This window comes from Drosophila navojoa, chromosome 2 (genome assembly GCF_054131105.1).
Source record: "Drosophila navojoa isolate 15081-1374.11 chromosome 2, UAZ_NAV_1.0, whole genome shotgun sequence".
NCBI classification, from domain to species: Eukaryota; Metazoa; Arthropoda; class Insecta; order Diptera; family Drosophilidae; genus Drosophila; species Drosophila navojoa.
The window spans coordinates 32,875,222-32,894,926 of record NC_142890.1 but is presented as its reverse complement, the minus strand read 5'-3'; the positions used below and the strand labels follow the sequence as shown (position 1 = coordinate 32,894,926).

General features: G+C 38.6%; 1 protein-coding gene and 1 long non-coding RNA gene across 2 annotated transcripts in view; both read right to left on the bottom strand.

The window, feature by feature from the left end:
* LOC149092492 (uncharacterized) overlaps positions 1 to 18,198 on the bottom strand; it is a 182,797-nt gene extending 164,599 nt beyond the window's left edge. Inside the window, exon 1 of the mRNA XM_089261318.1 lies at positions 16,365 to 18,198. Coding sequence (XP_089117444.1) covers positions 16,471 to 17,289 — 819 coding nt within the window. The 5' untranslated portion in view covers positions 17,290 to 18,198 and the 3' untranslated portion in view covers positions 16,365 to 16,470. The remainder of the gene's footprint in view (positions 1 to 16,364) is intronic.
* Positions 1 to 19,705, bottom strand: part of LOC149092491 (uncharacterized) — a 192,042-nt gene that overhangs the window by 76,184 nt on the left and 96,153 nt on the right. The window lies entirely within an intron of this gene.

The window sequence follows — 19,705 nt, the reverse complement described above, 5'->3', positions numbered from 1 at the left end:
TCTGTCCGTATGTTTGAACGCGTCGATTTCAGAAGATATAAGAGCTAGAGGCTTGATTTTTGTTTTTTAAATGACCGCATGTCGAGTTTATCTTTAAAAATCGATAACTATCCCCGATATTTTATTATCGATTAAAAAATTATCAATCAAGGCAAATGCCACTGCAGCCAATTTCGAATAACTTTTATATTTTCGAATTTGTCAATTATTCAATAGAATATATACACATATGGTCAAATTAATAAATAGGTGTGAAATATTTTTTGTTTTTAAATGGTGATAACGTCTATATTTTTTCATATATTTTAAAAATTGCAACTGGCATTCAAAAATAGACATATCTTAGAATAATAAAAGCAAAAAAAAGTTTAAAAAATATTCACGTTCGATATAATTTTGGCATACATCACAAAATACTTAAAATTTTGCTGGCCACATTAATAGGTGTGCCTAACAAATTAAAAAAAAAATTAAAATTTCTGAAATATTGTGAAATATTTATGTTATATTCAGATTAATGTGGATAATACACTGTATGCCCGCTTTTATTCGCAAAGATTTTGTTGATCCTTGAGGGCAAAGAGGGCATTAACTTTCTACTCCTTTCCACGGGAATGGTGCTCCATTCCTCCTGAGTATGATCCAATAATTGGGTGTAATTGAAGCAGGTAGTCTTGGAAATTAGTCCTTTTAGGTGTCCCCAAAGGTTCTCAATTGGATTGTGATCTGGAGACTGACTTGGCCACTCATAAACATCATTTCTATTTTCATGAAACCAATCCTTAGCTACTGGGGAGTCCTATTTAGGATAGTTATCCTGTTGGAATTTCAATTTAGAGGCATGTTGTCGTGGCCATATGGTAGCATAACACTACTCAATCATTCATTTTACAGGAATCTGTCCATTATGAAAATGGGTGCTGGTCCAATTCAAAACCCATGCCATGAAAAGCAGTCCCAAACCATTATGCCGCCTCCTACGTGCTTAACCGTATTTTTTGTATATCTAGGATCCAATTCTTTGCCTTTAGGTCTTCGAACATTTATATTTGAGACATTCCCAAACAAATTTCTTTTTGTTTCATCACACCAGAGAATATTCTTCCATTTACATTTTTTTTCACAAAACCATTACACCCTGATTTTCAATGGGTTCAGGGTATAAAAAAAAAGTATGGTGGAAAACAGGTCTCATTCGACACGTCACCTTCCCCTGATTAAAACCAAAAAAAAATAAAATAAAATAAAATAAAAAACTTTCCAATATTTGTGAATAAAATAAAAAACATTGTAATGATGTTCCAATTTTTAATAATTTAAAATTATTAATTATTATTGAACTGTTCATTTAAAAAGCGTCTTGCGCTTTTGTAGCCTGCGAACTTCTTGGTTTTTTGTGATTATCTTGAAAACTAACATTTGCCTAAAATCAGATTTAGCACCAATTATAGAGCTAATCAAGAGCTAAAAGATTAACTATTCGTCAAAATAAGAAAATGTTTTCGCTTTCATTTTTTAAATACGTACGAATGTGACATTCGCCACTAAAGAATTGCCCATATGGATAATAAAGTTACGGTGCCAGGTAAGCAACTTAGGACAAATCGATGACGTGAATCGCGTTTGGCAATTTTTTTGTTAAAAAATTTAGCAACTTTACAATTAAAGTTTCAGCTGATAATTAAACACAGATATTCAAATAGCTATTGCAATTGACAATTGATACTATAAATATATTTTTTTATAATTTTTTTTGTAACTTAACGGATTTTCACGATCCTGTCAGTATATGAATGACTCATTCTATTAAACATTTCACATATAAAATAATTTCATGAAACTGAATTTGAATTGAAAATATTTTTTCTTAAAGAAGTTAAATTTTGGTATCCAAAATATATGTATGTATGAAATTACAATCAGAAATTTATAAAATCCACATTGATTTCCCATTTTTAATGGCTTGGGTATACTTATCACTTGAAATAATACGCATTTTATATAATACGAATATAATATGCGTAAAATTTGAGTGAAAGATTATATAAAGATCGTAATACTCTTAATTATTAATATCTGCTTAAGTAAAATTAAAGTAAAAATAGCTTCTTATGTAGTAATAACCTCATACAAATTGTATCGCTGGGATATTAAAAAAAAAATAAAATTAAAAGATTCCAATTCATCAATTATTTGAGAGTTACAAAAATATTCCCATCCAGTCGAACGGATGAATTGAACTTCAAGAACTCAGCACGACATAATTTTTCAGTTGAATGATTATGTTCACTAAGATCTTCAGGCAAATTAAAATAAGCAGAAAGAGCAGTCAGAATCATAAGTTACCCCTAAATGGAGTTGGATATACCCCGAACATATCAAAAATGGGAATTCCGAGTATTTTCTAAATGCATGACGACGAGCTGAGTCGATCTTACCAAGTGTATATACGCGTATATTCTTAAGTTAAGTAAACTTGTATTCATACACATACATATGTATATGAATGTCGTACATGTTTATTAAAACAATATCTTAATATTTAATATTTCTTAAACAAAATCTTTTATATCAATAATGATCGTTATTCTGACTTTGGTTTTCAAAATTCTAGGAACATAAAAGGCAACCATAACTGGAAACTAAGCTCGAATAATTTTTTCTATATAAGCAGTCAAGGACAAGTGCTTTGCTTGTATAGCTAAGTTTTTTAAACATTGAACCCATTCAAAATTGGAAATCAGGTTATAATGGTTTTGTTAAAACGTATGTAACAGGCAGAAGGAGGCGTGGCAGACCCCACAGAGTATATATGTATATTTTTTTGTTATTTTGCTATCGAATAAAACACTTATCGAAAATCAGATATAAAATAATATCTCCGACATCTCTAAAGCTAGAGTCTCCCAAAAAAATTAATAATGGAAGAGCCGAAATAGAATATAGGATAGAATTGAAAAATCACTACAAAACATTGACAACCAATACCAACGCTTAAGCCTGGGCATTGTGAATGATTTCCCTAAGATAAGCTAATAGCAAACTTTTTATTTTAGGAAGAGAGAGCTCTAAGGAAAAAACGTGATAATATTTATTAAAATTAACTAAGAACATGAAACGCACTGTGCAAAGAATAATCCCTAGTGCACACAGGTAAATGAAGAATAGTTGTTCGGGACGGAACCGAAAAGTTTAGACGACCCAACAAAGAGGACGAGTCGATATCACCACTAATCAATTTATGCAGAAAAACAATTCCTAAAATTGTTCTGCGATTGATGGAAGATCAATAAGCTGGAGCCTACTATGATAAGACGGTAATCGTAAATTACTGTCCCATCGAAGGTCTCTTAAGGCAAAGATAAGAAACTGTTTTTGGATAGATTCGACACGATCCTGATATAGTTTATGCTGCGGAGAGCATACAACAGAGGAGTACTCTAAGATGGGACGCACAAGCGAAGTAAATAAGCGCTTGGTGATAAAAGGATCTTTAAATTCCTTAGACCAACGTTTAATAAAGCCAAGCACACTTTTGGCTTCATTTATGATGGTAGAAATATGAAGATTAAAATTTGGTTTACAATCAAAGGAAAGACCAAGATCTTTGACTGTATGGATGCGTCGTAAGGAAATATTGCTAATTTTATAATCAACAATTAGAGGAACGGTACGACTGAAGGTCATTGTCATACACTTTGAGCAATTTAAGTCCAGCTGGTTTGTCACACACCAAAGTTGAAATGCATTTAGGTCATCTTGAAGGTGGTGATGTCCATTTGCACTGGAGTATGGAAGGCAAAGTTTTACATCATCAGCATACATCAATATAGTAGAATACGAGACACAACTAGGAAGGTCATTTATCAAAGGGAAAAATAGTAATGGACCCAAATGGCTACCCTGAGGTACACCAGACGAAACAAAGATAAGTTTAGATATAGCTGTTCTGAGCAAGACTCTTTGGGTTCTACCCATTAAATAGGATGAAATCCAAGACACAAGTTTAGGTGAAAATCCTAAGCGTTTAAGCTTAAGAATTAGTATGTGATGATGTACTAAGTCAAATGCTTTACTGAAGTCAGTATAAACAAGTAAGAAAGCTCTAGTCGAGACTGCTCGACTACGAGATCCCCTGAACCCTACAAGCAACTGATATTTCAATAATAATTAGCAAACACACACGCACACACACACACACGCATACAAACAAACACACGCATACAAACAAACACACGAATATACACACAATCACATATACAGGCGATTGCGCTTGGGTTGCGCTGCAGTGTTGGCAATATAATGAGAACTTATTTGTTGAATAATTTAATTTCTAGACGTACGATCGTAATGAAACTTTCAGAACGTAATCATAATGTTAAAATGTATGGGTATACCGAAGCACAAGTCTCTAGTATTTGATATACGACTTTTACAAAGATGAGGGTGAGGGGGTGGATTTAGGGGTGGGGGGTAAATTTTAACAAAACCCGAAATTGTATAAAATACATCTTTATATACATTTTAAATTTGGAGACTCTAGCTTGAAAGATGTAGGAGATATAATTTTTTAAGTGATCTTCGATTAGGTTTTTTATCGATAAAAAAGTATCGGAATGAGTTATCGTTTTTTAGTGATAAACTCGATATGCGCGTGATATATACGGACATTTAAAAAAAAAGTTGAAGTCTCTAGCTCTTATATCTTCTGAGATCGACGCGTTCATACATACGGACGGACGGACGGACGGACGGACGGACAGACAGACGGACAGGGCCAAATCGACTCAGCTTGTCGCCCTGATCAAGAATATATATACTTTGTGGGGTCTGCCATGCCTCCTTCTGCCTGTTACATACTTTTAACAAAACCATTATACCCTGATTTCCCATTTTCAATGGGTTCAGGGTATAATAACATCCGTTTGCATTTTTTTTAGAAAAACTGTCATTGACAAACGAAGTAAATTCAAGTAAATTAGTGGACGTTGATCGATTTTGAACAAAAAAAAAAAATCGATTTGCAAAAATGCTGCATGATGTTATAATTTTCTCAAATAACTTCGGAATGGCAGATAATTTCGCAATGCCTCTATAGTTGGAAATATCAGATCTTCCACCTTTTTTATATAAGGTAATGATAAAAGATTCTTTCCAAATTGAAGGGAACACAGACATATCCAAGGACAAGTTAAGCAATTTTAATAATTGTGACTGAAGAGAAACCCTGCACTCTTTAATCACACAACTAGGAATATTATCGGCACCGGGAGAGAAAGATGATTTCAACGTCCTAATGGCCGCAGCCAGAGAGGCGGCAGTAACTTTAGGAGTATTTATAGACCCATATTCAGAAAGTGAATATGGATATGAGTTGTTGTAGAGATCAGCAGAAGAATAAGTTGATTGAAAAAAATCAGCAAATAGATCAGAGGAGTCCTGGTCATTGCAAATTTTTTCACCACCAAGGACAAATGAGGAGGGCAAACCAGAAGATTTACGCTTCAAATTTACAAATGAATAAAATTGCTTGGGATCTCGAGCAAACTGACGTTTGCAACGTATAAGATAATTCTCATAACAGCTAGAATTTAAAAGACTGAAGTTTGACTTGGCAATGGAATATTTGGACCAGTCAACCCTTGAACCAGACTTTGTAAAATTTGTAAAACATTTAGTTTTAATGTTTCTCAAGTTCAAAAGAGTCTTGGTAAACCAAGGTGGCTTATTTGAAACTGGCGAATTACGCAGAGAGGGATACAGACATCCAGAATAGAGTTTAGGGTAGAATAAAAAAAAGATGCTGCCAAATTAATATCATTGGACTCATATATAATAGCCCAGTCTGTTGAATTAATTAATTCATTAGGCAAAACGAAATCGCATTTGCGATAACAACGACTTGGTTTAGATGGCAAAGGAGTATAATTGAGATGATTATCAACAATTAATAAACCCTCTAGAGTGGGGTGATGTAAATCCTCTGGTAAGCAGAAAGGATTTGATCTCGCGACATTAATGAGCGAATCATGATTAACAAACAAGATCTAGACCGCGATTTAGATGGTTTAAAATAGAGCTAATCTGAAACAGAGACAGGTCAAACAAAAAGATCGTGATCAATTGTCGGAATAAAGTAATTTGTATTACAAGTTGCTGACCAAGAAGTATTGGGAATATTAAAATCACCCAACATAAGAAACAAGTCTCTATCATTTAGAGGCTCATAAATTTCTTTAATACAAGTTATATGTTGATCATAAACTTGTACATAAGACGAGGGAGAAATGTAAGAGCATGTGATAAATAAGGGGCACGATGGGAGAGTTAATTTAACCCCTATAGTCTCTGCATCCTGAAAGGACGAAAAGATAAACACTTCGGAGTGGATACTGGATTTAACAGCAATTAACACCCCACCCCCTCTACGCATAGCACGGTCAAGTCTATAAATAGTAAAATTATTTTACAGGATCTCACTATGTTGAATATTATTACACAACCATGCTTCAGTGAAAGCAATAATATCATAATGAACACTGAAACTATGTAAGAGTAAATTTTTAAGTTTAGTATTTAAGCCGCGTACATTTTGGTAAACCAACGACATATGAGAAGATTGTAAGCTATTCAGTTTTTTGGAATAATTTTCGATATTGATGGCACAGAAGGTTGATTCAAGGAAAAAGGAGTCGATTTGTTACGATTCCTAGGTTTGAATTCATTCACAACTACATGAGGTGGCCAGAATTTGGGATAACATATTGTTGTAAAATATTCCACCGGCACATTAAATGTAGCAATTTCACGCGGAGTAGCGAAACTAAACTTCGATATAAAAACATTGGCTTGCTAGACATAAAAGCCTCACATTTAGTATCAGATGAAAGCCTTTATAAAAATACTTGCTTTCGAGGAGAGACGACAGATAAGGTGATGCCCGGATTGGCTGACTTATTGTCACTCTTTGTTTGAGCAACAATAGAAGTAATATCCAAATTTGGGACATGGGATTGAGTTTCAATAGAAGCATCAATAGGAGAAACAGTGAATCTATTTCAGTTTTGCATTCACAATTCCAAAGAGTGAAGTGGCGTTGTGATTATCGCTCTGGCACTGGATCGAGAAGTCACGGTCTCGAATCCAGGGCAATTGATGATTAGTTTTTTAATTGTTTAAAAATATTTATATATTTAATTGAGTTTTGTATTTCTCTTATATTTTCCAATACATCAAAATTGAATTGAAAACTAGTTTGGTTCAAGGTAATATCTAGTGGAGCACTCTCGATTAGAGCTTCTTTACTTGTTTTTATTTTATTTTGTTCAGCCAATATTGGTACTCTAACACAAATGTAAATATATTATTAAGGATACCTACATGTATAAGTTTAATCAGTTGCGAGTTTTGTTGCGTTGATATATTATACGTATATAAATATGTTAAACATGAATTTTTCGTTTTACTGGTGCTTCTAAAGACCTAAAGAAATACGTACATATGAGAAAACATATATTTCTTGCAAGTCAGTAAGTAAATAAATAAATAAAAAAAAAAAAAAAAATAAAAAAAAAATATATAGATATATATATATATGTATGTATGTATGTATGTATGTATGTGTGTATGGATTACATGGAACGCTGCTCAATTTATATGGGGGAGGAGCACAAAACAGTGGTTGAGCGCTGCGATTGGTCAGCTTTAAGTTACGCCTCTTTTGTAACTCACAAGGCTTCAAAAATAGATATATGAAGCTATGAAATATAAACGGAATGTATGAACACACAATATTAAATAGATGTCATTTTTTTCATATGTACATACATATGCACGTATATTTTTAAATACCATTCTATTTAAGTACATACAACTTTACATAAAAGAAAATACTTTAATTCATGCAGTTTTAGCGTAACGTATATCTAGCTTAACAATATATCTCGGTATATTAAACCTAATACAAGTAAACCGTATATTTTAAACTGGAACCTGTTACAATGGATTGAAATGTGTATATTAACATACATAGATGTACAAATATATACAGTGCAGAGAAAAACTGAAACAGGAACACATGACTTCATATATTTTCAATGAAATTCATGTCTGAAGATTGGTCTGGACACTTCAGGGACTTGAATCCTTGCCATAATATCTACTTTTTGAACAAATAGGACAAGTTCTTTATTCACTTAATTCTCCCGAATTGGAAAAAGGAACAGTTAAAGACAGTTTGACTAAAAAACTCAACGGAATAATCTTTGCCTTCGTTTGCATGTAAATACATACATACATACATATGTAAAAATAACGCAACAATCGCGTGTGATTGTCCATACATATTGTTTGCTTCAAGCAAACAATCAGTGCTTAACTTGAGCGTACCGAAAACAGAAATAACTATTTCGCTTAAAGCGCGAGCGAGCTAAGCCAGACGCTACAAAACAGTTTCTGTCTGAGTATTTTTTATTGTGTGAGTGAAAGACACTTATGTCAACAGTTATTTGCGAGCTATCATTAATACGGTCAGATGGAACAAAAATATATATTAAAACAAGAAAGAAAGCTCTAGTCGAGACTGCTCGACTACGAGATCCCCTGAACCCAACAAGCAACTGATATTTCAATAATAATTAGCAAACACACACGCCCACACACACGCATACAAACAAACACATGCACACACATACACCTACAAGCAAACACACGCATACACACACACTCACATATACAGGCGATTGCGCTTGGGTTGCGCTGCAATGTTGGCAATATAATGAGAACTTATTTGTTGAATAATTTAATTTCTAGACGAACGATCGTAATGAAACTTTCAGAACGTAATCATAATGCTAAAATGTATGTGTATACCGAAGCACAAGTCTCTAGTATATTTACAATGATGGTGAGGGGGTGAATTTAGGGGTGGGGGGTAAATTTTAACAAAAACCGAAATTGTATAAAATACACTTTAATATACATTTTAAATTTGGAGACTCTAGCTTGAAAGATGTAGGAGATATAATTTTTTAAGTGATCTTCGATAAGGTTTTTTATCGATAAAAAAGTATCGGAATGAGTTATCGTTCTTTAGTGATAAACTCGATATGCGCGTGATATATACGAACATTTAAAAAAAAACGTTGAAGTCTCTACCTCTTATATCTTCTGAAATCGACGCGTTCAAACATACGGACAGACGGACGGACGAACGGACAGACAGACGGACAGGGCTAAATCGACTCAGCTCGTCGCCCTGATCAAGAATATATATACTTTGTGGGGTCTGCCACGCCTCCTTCTGCCTGTTACATACATTTCAACAAAACCATTATACCCTGATTTCCCATTTTCAATGGGTTCAGGGTATACAAATATATAATAAATATATATAATAAATATATATCAAAATATTATTGAAAATGGGAAATCCGGGTATATTGGTTTTGTTGAAATGTATCTAACAGGCAGAGGGAGGCGTGGCAGTATATATATATGAATATTCTTGATCAGGGCGACGAGCTGATTTAGCCCTGTCCTTCTGTCTGTCCGTCCGTCTGTCCATATGTTTGAATGCATCGATTTCAGAAGATATAAGAGCTAGAGACTTAAATTTTTTTTAAATGTCGGTACATAGCGCGCGCATATCGAATTTATCGCCAAAAATCGATAACTCATTCCATTAATTTATTATTTTTTTGTTTAATTTATCCCCGACCTTTATATCCACCCCCTCACCATCATATTTGTAAAAGGCGTATTTGAAGTACTAGGAATTTGTGCTTTGAAATGTACATAAATTTGAACATTATGATAACGTTATGAAAGTTTCATTAAGATTGTACGTTCTAGAAATCAAATTATTCAACAAATAATTTCTCATAATATTGCCAACACTGCAGCGCAACCCAAGCGCAGTCGCCTGTGTATGTGAGTGTGTGTGTGTGCGAATTATTTTTGAAATATCATTTGCTCGAAGGGCTCAGCAGTCTCGACTAGAGCTTTCTTACTTGCATATAACTTGATCGATAAACAAACAGACGGACAACATTATATAGACTACGGTTGCCGACTTAATCAAAATCATAGACAATTATTCTGGACCTCTTTCGTATATTCATTAGTGTTTTAAAGCATAGGAATATCTATGTATGTATAAACATGCCGTTACCGTTATGTCCTCATCCTTAAAACCATAATATACTAGATTTAATTGTTATGAACATTTAACATACTGAAAAAATAAACAACCAATATATTTATTTATTTCAAGGATTTATAAATGGTTAAAGTTCTTGTTGTCTCACTGTCTTTACTTAAATGTTGCTTTACTTGCACGTGTGTTTCCTGGCTTTTCTTTGTTCCTAATCTGAATGGTGCATCAAATTATTAAACAAATATTTTTCACACATTAACATCCCTTAAAATACAATTTATTTCCAACGTCTGGTAGTGTCGTTAAGTAAAATGATTGGCAAACAACAATGGCAGCATAAAAATCAAAATCGCTAGCAACGTGCTTGAAACACATACATATATACTTACCCTCAAAATACGCACGTGTCTTACGACACGTGTGCACAATTCAGGTTGAGTCCACGATTAAATTAATCGCTGATTAGTAACGGACGACTTTACTATAGAATTCATTTAAACCTAAGCACAACGCATAAATATAATTTGAATATGTATGTGTGAAATCTGGATACTAATCTGTATGTATAAATATATAAGACTAAAATTAAAAAAAGTAAATAAGACAGCTCTAGTCAAAAATGCGCAACTAATAATAATACTTCGCATCCTTTTTGCAAATAAAAGAAAAAGAATAGAGCTGCAGTGTTATTATTAAACTTAACTTGTTAACAGCTTTTCTTGTAGATCGATTATCTGCACATAACTTTTAGATCGTGAAATATGTAACCATTCAAGTGCTTCTATTTTCGTTAGATAAAAACTATTATAACATAAAACAAGTAAGAACGTTGCAGTCGGACGTTTCCGACTGCAGAACACTCATTCACAACCCATAAATAATTTAGTAGCCAAGTATAGCTCTAATACTGAAGAAAATGCATTTTTTTCGATTTGCCACGCCCTAATTTGGCGTAGATACTTAATTTTCGACCAGCTCATAGAACAAGCTAACGGGGAATCGATAGAGGAGCGTACTGGTAACTTAACTATCCAAATTTGAGCTTCTAGCTCTTATACTTTAGGAGATATAATCTTTTGCGGTTTGCCACGTCTTCTGTGGACGGACATACAGTGGCGAGCAGGTATGGATACATGTTGGCCAAGTCGACGTTAAAATGCCTGTAAAAACTCTAAAAATTCATGAATCGAACTGAATTTCGGAATTAACTTCATTGGATACATTTATTTAAGAAAATAAAAAAAAAATCAGATTTTATTAATGAATCCAAGTTTTTTAGTTAGATACATAAAATGAGCTATGTATCCACTTTTGCTCGTTTTAAAATATTAACTTTTATTTTAAAATATGTACTATTTTTAATATTTTGTCCAAAGGTTTAGCTTGGATTACTTTAGAAATGCGTTTAGGTATACTTCCCACCAATTTTTCAATATGAGTAAGCGGAATTTGGCTCCACTCCGCCTGGACCCGACACCAAAGTTCATCCATCGATGTTGTTTTTTGAGCCTCGTTGGAATACTATTAGACGTGGAGACAGATTCAGATTTACTGTGTGTGTACATATAATGAATACAAACATTTTTTAATCAACAGATTTTGGATACCACGCCCCTTTCGCCCCCAATTTGTAAAAAACGTATTTCAAGTACTAGAGACTTTTGCTTTGGAATGTACACACATTTTTACCATATAATTACGCCCTGAAAATTTCATTAAGATCGTATGTTTACAAAAAAAATTATTCTCATACTATTGCCCACACTGCAGCGCAGCCCAAGCACAGTCGCTGCTTACTGCGCAGCGCGGGCGCGTGAGTGTGGATGCATATGTATGAATGTGTGCATAAAAGAAGTGCAGAATGATAATAATATCAGCTTGGAGGGTTCAGGGTATTTCCTAGTCGAGCAGTCTCGACTAGAGCCTTCTTACTTGTTTCTACTGTCCTAAACATTAAAATTTAAATGCACGTTTCTGTTTTAGGTATCTATTAATGAAAATAAGTAAATTTAGAAAAAAACATTTTTATACTCATTATTAGTATATTGGTTTTGTGCAATGTCCGTCTTGCTGTCCGTCCGTCTGTCCGTCTGTCCGTATGAACGTAGTTCATTTCGCCGCTATTGAAGCTAGAGACTTGAAATTTGGAACACATACTCGTGTATAACTCCGATTTATAAAGTGTTAAAATTTTCCCGATCCGCCCACTAGGGGCGTGGCAAATCGGAAAATGCATTTTCCGATATACCACAAATCATGTTAGTTGAAGCGCTAGAAAGTTGAAGTTTGGTATGTAGATCCGCGTTGACCCCCCAAGTCCAAAAAGCTATGGTGGCTATATCTACGCCCATTGGGGGCGTGGCAAATCAGATAACACTGTATCTCCTAAAGTTCTAAAGCTAGAACGTTGAAATTTCGCACGTGAGATAATGCTATAATTCTATAATGACTGATGAAACAATTTTATGTCTACGCCTACTGGGGGCGTGGCAAATCGGACCTGAAGATATAGTAATTTTTCAAATTTGGCTATATTTTAGGCACTATTGATGCTACAGACTTGTAATTTGGTATATATACGCGAGTTGATCCCCAAGTCCAACAAGATATAGTGGATATATGTCCGCCCAAAGGGGGCGTGGCAAGCCGCAGAACTTTATATCTCCTACAGTTTAAGAGCTAGAAGCTTCAAATTTGGATAATTGAGTTACTGGTAACCTCATCTAGCGATGCCCCAAAAATAATTGTCTCGCCTCTTTGGGGGCGTGGCATATCGAAAAATACCCTGTAATTTTCACATTTTTTGAGCGTAAGCATTCAAATTTCGCATTTACGTTACCGTTAGCTCTTTCTAAGAACTGGCCAAAAATGAGGTGTCTACGGCCACTAGGGGCGTGGCAATCGGCATTTGTAGTATATGCTTGAGCTATCTATGTATGTACATGTATATACAAATAGGCTTAATAGCCATTGATAACACGGAAGGCAACATTTTTATAAAATTTAAAAATAAAATTTTAATATTTTAAAAATATAAAAGAAGCGAAAATAACAAAATTTGTAATTTAAAAAAAAAGAGTTTTCCGCGGGGTTAGAACTCGCACCCAAGCCATGTTTGTCAAAATAACAAAAACAAACTAAACCGGCGCCTTTGCCGACAGCGCCACCACCTACTATCAACAATTGTAATTCAAATGAAATCCAAAAATGAGATTTTTGTTATGACGCATTAAAGAAAAGAAGAGCCAGAGTAGCGGATGATAAATTCAAGAACAAAGCAAAAACAAATCAGTCTCATTTCAACGCTAGAGTATGCATTTATGTGTACATACATACACACATACAAATGAGCGCGTGCATAAGAAACGCTGGAATGCTTGATGCTACATATGCGTGCAGACTTATGTACATACATATACATGCATAAATGCGTACATACATATATGAGGGCTATTTAAGAAGAAACAAATTTAAACTTATAAAATTTTTCAATTAGAAAAAAGAATAAAATAAGTATCTATTTTATAAAAAACGAGATATGTATGAAAAAAATACACAACATTGAAGGGGCTTTGAACCTCCGCCGCTGTAACGTAACTGGCGACGCGTCTATCACCCACGCTATCGTTTTGCTTGACAATCTGGAAGCCAAAATACAATAAGCTAATAACAGAGCGTCATCTGACAAAACTACAATAACAGCTAGAAAATCCAGAAATCAATCACGATTCTTAGAATTCTAAAAAGCGCGCTTTTGTAATGTAAGCAAACGCTTAAGAATCTGCAATAGGTGTGACCGAAAGCTATTAACGAAAATTACTCAAAAAGTGCACGATCAATATAATAATTATCGATTACTCGATAAAAATTACCAAAAGCTACAATATATAAACAAAAAGCATAATTGTTTTGTACTAAATTTTTATAAAGCCAAATTAAATTTGAAATAAGAATAAATGCCCCTTTGTAAACATAGCATCATGTATACGGACTGTGAATGAGTATTCCGCAGTCAGTAGCGCCCGACTGCAACGTTCTTACTTGTTTTTTTTTTTTTTTTTTCAAAAGTTACAAACAATTAATCGAAAGTGCAGATTTTGTGCTTGATTAAAATAATACACTTTACTTTGGTAAGTTGTGTTTCAATTTTTATACCCACTGAAAATTGAAAATCAGGGTATAATGGTTTTGTTAAAATGTATGTAACAGGCAGAAGAAGGCGTGGCAAACCCCACAAAGTATGTATATATATTCTTGATCATGGCGACGAGCTGAGTCGAGTCTGTACGTCTGTCCGTCTGTCAATACAATTCTTTTGTTTTTTGAAAATTTACCCCACACCTTTATATCCACCCCCTCACCATTAAATTTGTAAACGGCGTATTTAAAGTACTAGAGACTTGTGCTTTGGAATGCAAATACATTTAAGCATTATGATAACGTTCTGAAAGTACACTAAACCAATATACTCATTTCACTTTCGTGATTGAGTATAATAAGCATCTATTGCGCTCGCCCTGGATTCGAACCCGAGACTTCTCGACCCAGTGCCACAGCGCCACTTCACTCTTCGGAATTGTGATTGCAAAACTGAAACAGATTCACATTATACTCTGATTTCCCATTTTCAATGCGTTCAGGGTATAAAAATTAGGCTTCTAGCTTTATCTCCCAAAGTGCATTTTCTACGGGAATTTATTATTATTATATACAGCGCAACCTTGCCCAGCGTGTTGAAAGCTGCCGAATGCGAAGAGCACACACTGTGGTGAAGTTGCATTGCCTATGCCGAGAGGAATTGCATTGCCGAGGTGGGCATGATGCTCGAGCGCGCATTAGTAAGGGAGTCGGAGAAGAGCGAAATGGAGCAGACGCGCATTAATGGCAAAATGATTCTAGTAGAGGAAGCGAAAATAAGAAGACAGTGGTGAGTTTGAGTGTAGTGAAAAAATTTAAGGAAATTCAACATGAAGAATTATTATTATATATCGTCGATAGCATGAAGCTTGACGGAGTGAGGCCATAAGCTACTCCAAACTAACGATTACACTCCCCATCTTCACGTCCCATGAGATTACAAATATCTTGTAAGCTTTACCTGGGCAGACTGAGCCTGCCCCAGTTGAAAAAATACCTCACAATATTGCGCACACTGCAGCGCAACCCGACTGCGCTGGAGTTGCTAGCTACGTAGTTAGCTGACTGCGTCCTTATGCGTATGTGCGGTTGCATGTGTTTTTTATATATGAGTGAAATAAGTTCAATTGATTAAGGTATCAGCTCTTTGCTCTTAACTTCGTCTTTGCTCGGCTTAGTCTCTTGAGGCTCGTGGAGTGAAAAAAAATGGTTCGGTCTTTATATGAAACGCGGCTGTGCGCGTTTTGTCTTACTCTCTCTCACTCTACCTCTCTTTTCTCTCAGTCTCTCCATGGTCACTCAAAACATCCAACTCAGCAGCGCACAAAAAATTGAAATTTTTTTGTGACAATCCCACCTCTTTTCTTTTGAGAGAAACGTATACCGACGACTTAAAAGACTTTGCCAGGCTCAAACATGCATGAGGTATGAAAGCGTTGAGGCGTATAAAGAATATGTTTCGGCGACGAGCATGTACACACATAGTTTCAGTCCCTCGCATTTTTAGCCGGTGTGCGTAACTCGTCAAACATATATTTTATGCGCCTCATACCTTTATACCCTTCCTAGAAATAATCCAGAAACATAACATTTTGTATGAACGTGGCAAATGCTTTTAAGACTTTGAGTAATTAATCACAAGGCAGAGCCACCGTGCCTGCAGTTTTCATTCCCAAGGCACAGCCACCTTGCTTGCGTTACTGATCGAATACGTCTTTTTTCCGCCTGCGTCTCGCCCGACTTCTTCGACGTCTCAGCTTGCACTTTCCATCATTCTGAATTTCACTAGAATTTTCAATTGTCAATAATTGTCTCACGCTGTAAAGTAGTAATTTTCACAGCTGAGGCAGACTCAGTCTACCCAGGGTGTACTCACAAGAAAATTTATTTTGAACGTCTCTTATCTTTTAATGGTCAATTCACGTTTATTTCAGTAGTCACTCAACTTATGTACTCCTCGCACAAAATCTTAACTTATTAAAGTTTATCCTCTTGACACTCTCGCGTTCCCACACTAACTAACTTAGCTCTATTTCCGCTCGCCCAAAGCGCTCGGCGCCGGCGACGCAACTCTCCGTTCAAAACTCTCCACGCAGGGTTGCGCCGCCGATCGCCGATAAATCACCAGCGCTTTGGGCGGCATTTTCAAATATGGATTTAAATGACAATTTCGATTATTATTTAAATCTTGTGAGGCGGTGATCGGCGAGCCGCCTCGGCGAAGCTAGCTCGTCGCCTCCGTCGGGTGGCCCCAATATGACTCGATGCTCCAGCGACGTTCGGGGACCCAGCACGCCGGTCTCTGCAGTCCACCCGAGGCCGTCCGCTGAACGATAGACTGGTTGGGCCAATTGACGCCTGTTCTCGACGGCCCCGGGGACGTAGCGAAGCGCGACTCTTGCGGAATCGCGGCGGCGGTCCTCACCGGGATCGCCCTCCAACGGGCGTTGCGTAGTCGGCTTCGGCCCCACATCCTCGTGCCGGCTGCTCCTCCTCGTCCACAGCTCCTCCGGCTCCCCGGCCTCCGCTCGCGACGCCACCCTTGAGGCAGGAATAGGGGCGGAGGGACAGTGCTCCCTGCCGCCTCCGACCTCGTGTGGCGGGAGCTGGTCAGGGACCTCTTTCACAGCGTCCTCGCCTTCGTCGTCTCTTGCGGCCCACGGTGTCGGGCTGGCCCATCTTTCCGACTCCTCGTCCGTCGGCATATCGCGACTCCCCGGCTGGGACGGGGTCTGCAAACCGGGCCGGGACGTCGGTTCTTCCACGTGCGGCGGAGTCCGTTGCACTTCGGGTGCTGGTACGTATGTCGTCGTAAAATCCCCTCTCAGCAGCATCACCATGTCTTCCAAGGCCACCGAGATATTTATGGTGGAGTGGTGGACGGAGTGGACCTGACCGGTGCGTGGCTGGTCCTCCCACGGCGGCCCTTGGGGGAGTGCCTCTTCCCACTCCTCGTCGCTGCTGATCGCGATCACTTCGTCTTCCATTTCGCTCATCTGTGGGAATCAGAACACTAATACTCGCTCTCTCTCGGATCTCTTCTTGACCAAAACGGTTAGTGCGTTAGTATGAGATTAGTGAGGTTTTTCAAAGAGGTGGTAAAGAATGGGATAGCGGGGTTAAAGCAATCGAGATTCTTCAATTCTTCGAGCGGCGTGTCCATGTTTAATTTGGACCGCTCGAATCTTTCCTCCTCTTCTGTTTCCTTCCTCAACGCCGTTCCGCCGGCCTCTTCCTCCTCGGTGTAGAAAGGCTTAAGCTTGGACAGGTTGGCCACCCTCCTTCTCCGTTCGCCCACCCGAGCGAGTCGTACCAAGTTGGGAGAAATGAAGCAGACGACCCTGTAAAGGCCATTGAACATGGGTGCCAATTTCGCCGCCCTCCGCCCTCCGCTGCGCTGGACAGCTGATGCTGCCACAGCAGGACCATCGACCCTAGCTCGGGCCTCCATTCTCGTCGACGCAGATTATAATACCTGCCTTGGTCCTTCGACGCCTTTTGTAGATTGCTGCGGACCACTTCGAAGATTTTCTTCATCGTTTCTTTCCTTGTTGCTAAGTCGACCTCCTCGTTGCCGACCCGGGAGTGACTTCATCATAGAGAGCAGACGGGAGGCGAGGCTCTCTACCCACCATCAAGAATGCCGGCGTGAATCCGGTAGAATCTGCGACACTAGAGTTGATCGCTAGTGATATCTCCGGCAATAACACATCCTACGAACTCTGGTGTCCCTCGATGTACTGGGCTATCATCGTTTTTACGGTGCGATTAGTCCTCTCGGTGGGATTTTCCTGCGGGGAGTACGGGGCAGTCAACTGTAACCGCACCCCTAAGGATTCCATGAAAGACCGGAAACCTTTGCTCGCAAATTGTGCGCCATTGTCACAGATGAACATCTTAGGCACTCCGAATTGAAAAATGCGCTCTTTAAACGCCGCCTGCAGCAGCGCTGTTGTGGCCCTCCTCAGTGGTACCAGTTCTACCCAGTACCCAGTACCCAGTTCTACTGCAGTACTCTCTTCCGCTGGTGAGTTTGGACGCACAATTTCCAGGGAATATAGTCCTCATCGTCCGTCCGGTGACCAAGGTTGCGGTACAGCTGTCCGTTCTCCTCAACGTAATCTTTAAATTTCTCTGGATCCTCTTTGATCCTCCACAACAACATCTTCCTACGGGCGTATGCAATCACCTTTTCCTCGCCTTCGACCTCTTGCATGAGCACTGCGCCCAAGCCGTAATCGCTGGCATCCGTCTGTAGCACGAACCTCGCCGAAAAGTCTGGACACGCCAACACCGGCGCGGTCGTGAGACTCTCTTTGAGTTCCTTCAATGCCTCCTGCTGCTTCTCGTTCCATTCCCATTTCTGGCCCTTCTTAAGGAGTCTCGTCATTGGTTCCACCATCGACGCGAAGTTCGGCACAAATCGCCTGTACCAAGACGCCATTCCCAGACACTGTCGTAACTCCTTGAGGGTCGAGGGTGCCGGAAAACGGCGGATCGCCTCGACCTTTGCATGTCGACATGTCCGAGATAGACTAACCTCTTTCTGAAGAAACTGCATTTCTTCCGGTTTATGCGAAGGTTGGCCTTCCTCAACCGGCGGAAGACCTCCCTCAAGTTCTCCACATGCTGCGCTCTCGTGGCGCCGATCACCACGATGTCATCCTAATACGCAAAAGTGTGCGGCTCTATGTCCGATCCTATTACTGTGTCCAGCGCTCTCTGGAACGTAGCGCTGCTCATCGTCCGGCAGTCCTTCGACCGCTGACACCGCGCCCACTTTCTGCGTCGTGGACCCACACGGTGTCTCGGGGCCCCTTTTCCTTTCCTGTTCGCGAGTCCTTGATCGAGCAAGCGATTGTGGTCCTCCCGACCGGTTGCTCTCTTTCGATATGTCTGGCCCGCCTCTCCGGGACGCCTCTCTGTTCAGCTCGTCCTTCATCCTCATTGTGAGCGCCACGTTGCCACAATACAACGTGGTGTCTATAGCGCACAAGAAATCCATTCCCAGAATAAGGTGGTCCAGCCTCGCTGGCATGACGAGCAGGGTCATTTTTACAGCCTTTTCTGCGAGACTCACCTCCACATTTATCCCCTTTGTTATTTCCAGCGTGGATCCATCGGCCAATCTAATCCGTGACTGCATCTCCTGGATCTCGCCTCGGATCGCCTGCCGGCGCACACAGTCTTCGCTTATGCAACTGCGTGTAGCCCCGGTGTCGATTGTGGCCGTCATCGCTCGACCCCCAATCACCACCGCCGCGACGATCCTCCCCTCCTCCACTGAAAGGGGATTCTTCGCCTCATCTTTGCTGTCTAGACGGCGCCGCCCCGCTCCAGCGAGGGGCGCCTCATTCCGTTTCCCGCGTCGTCGCGCTCGCAGCATCCCTCGTACTTTTCCCTCTCCTTCCG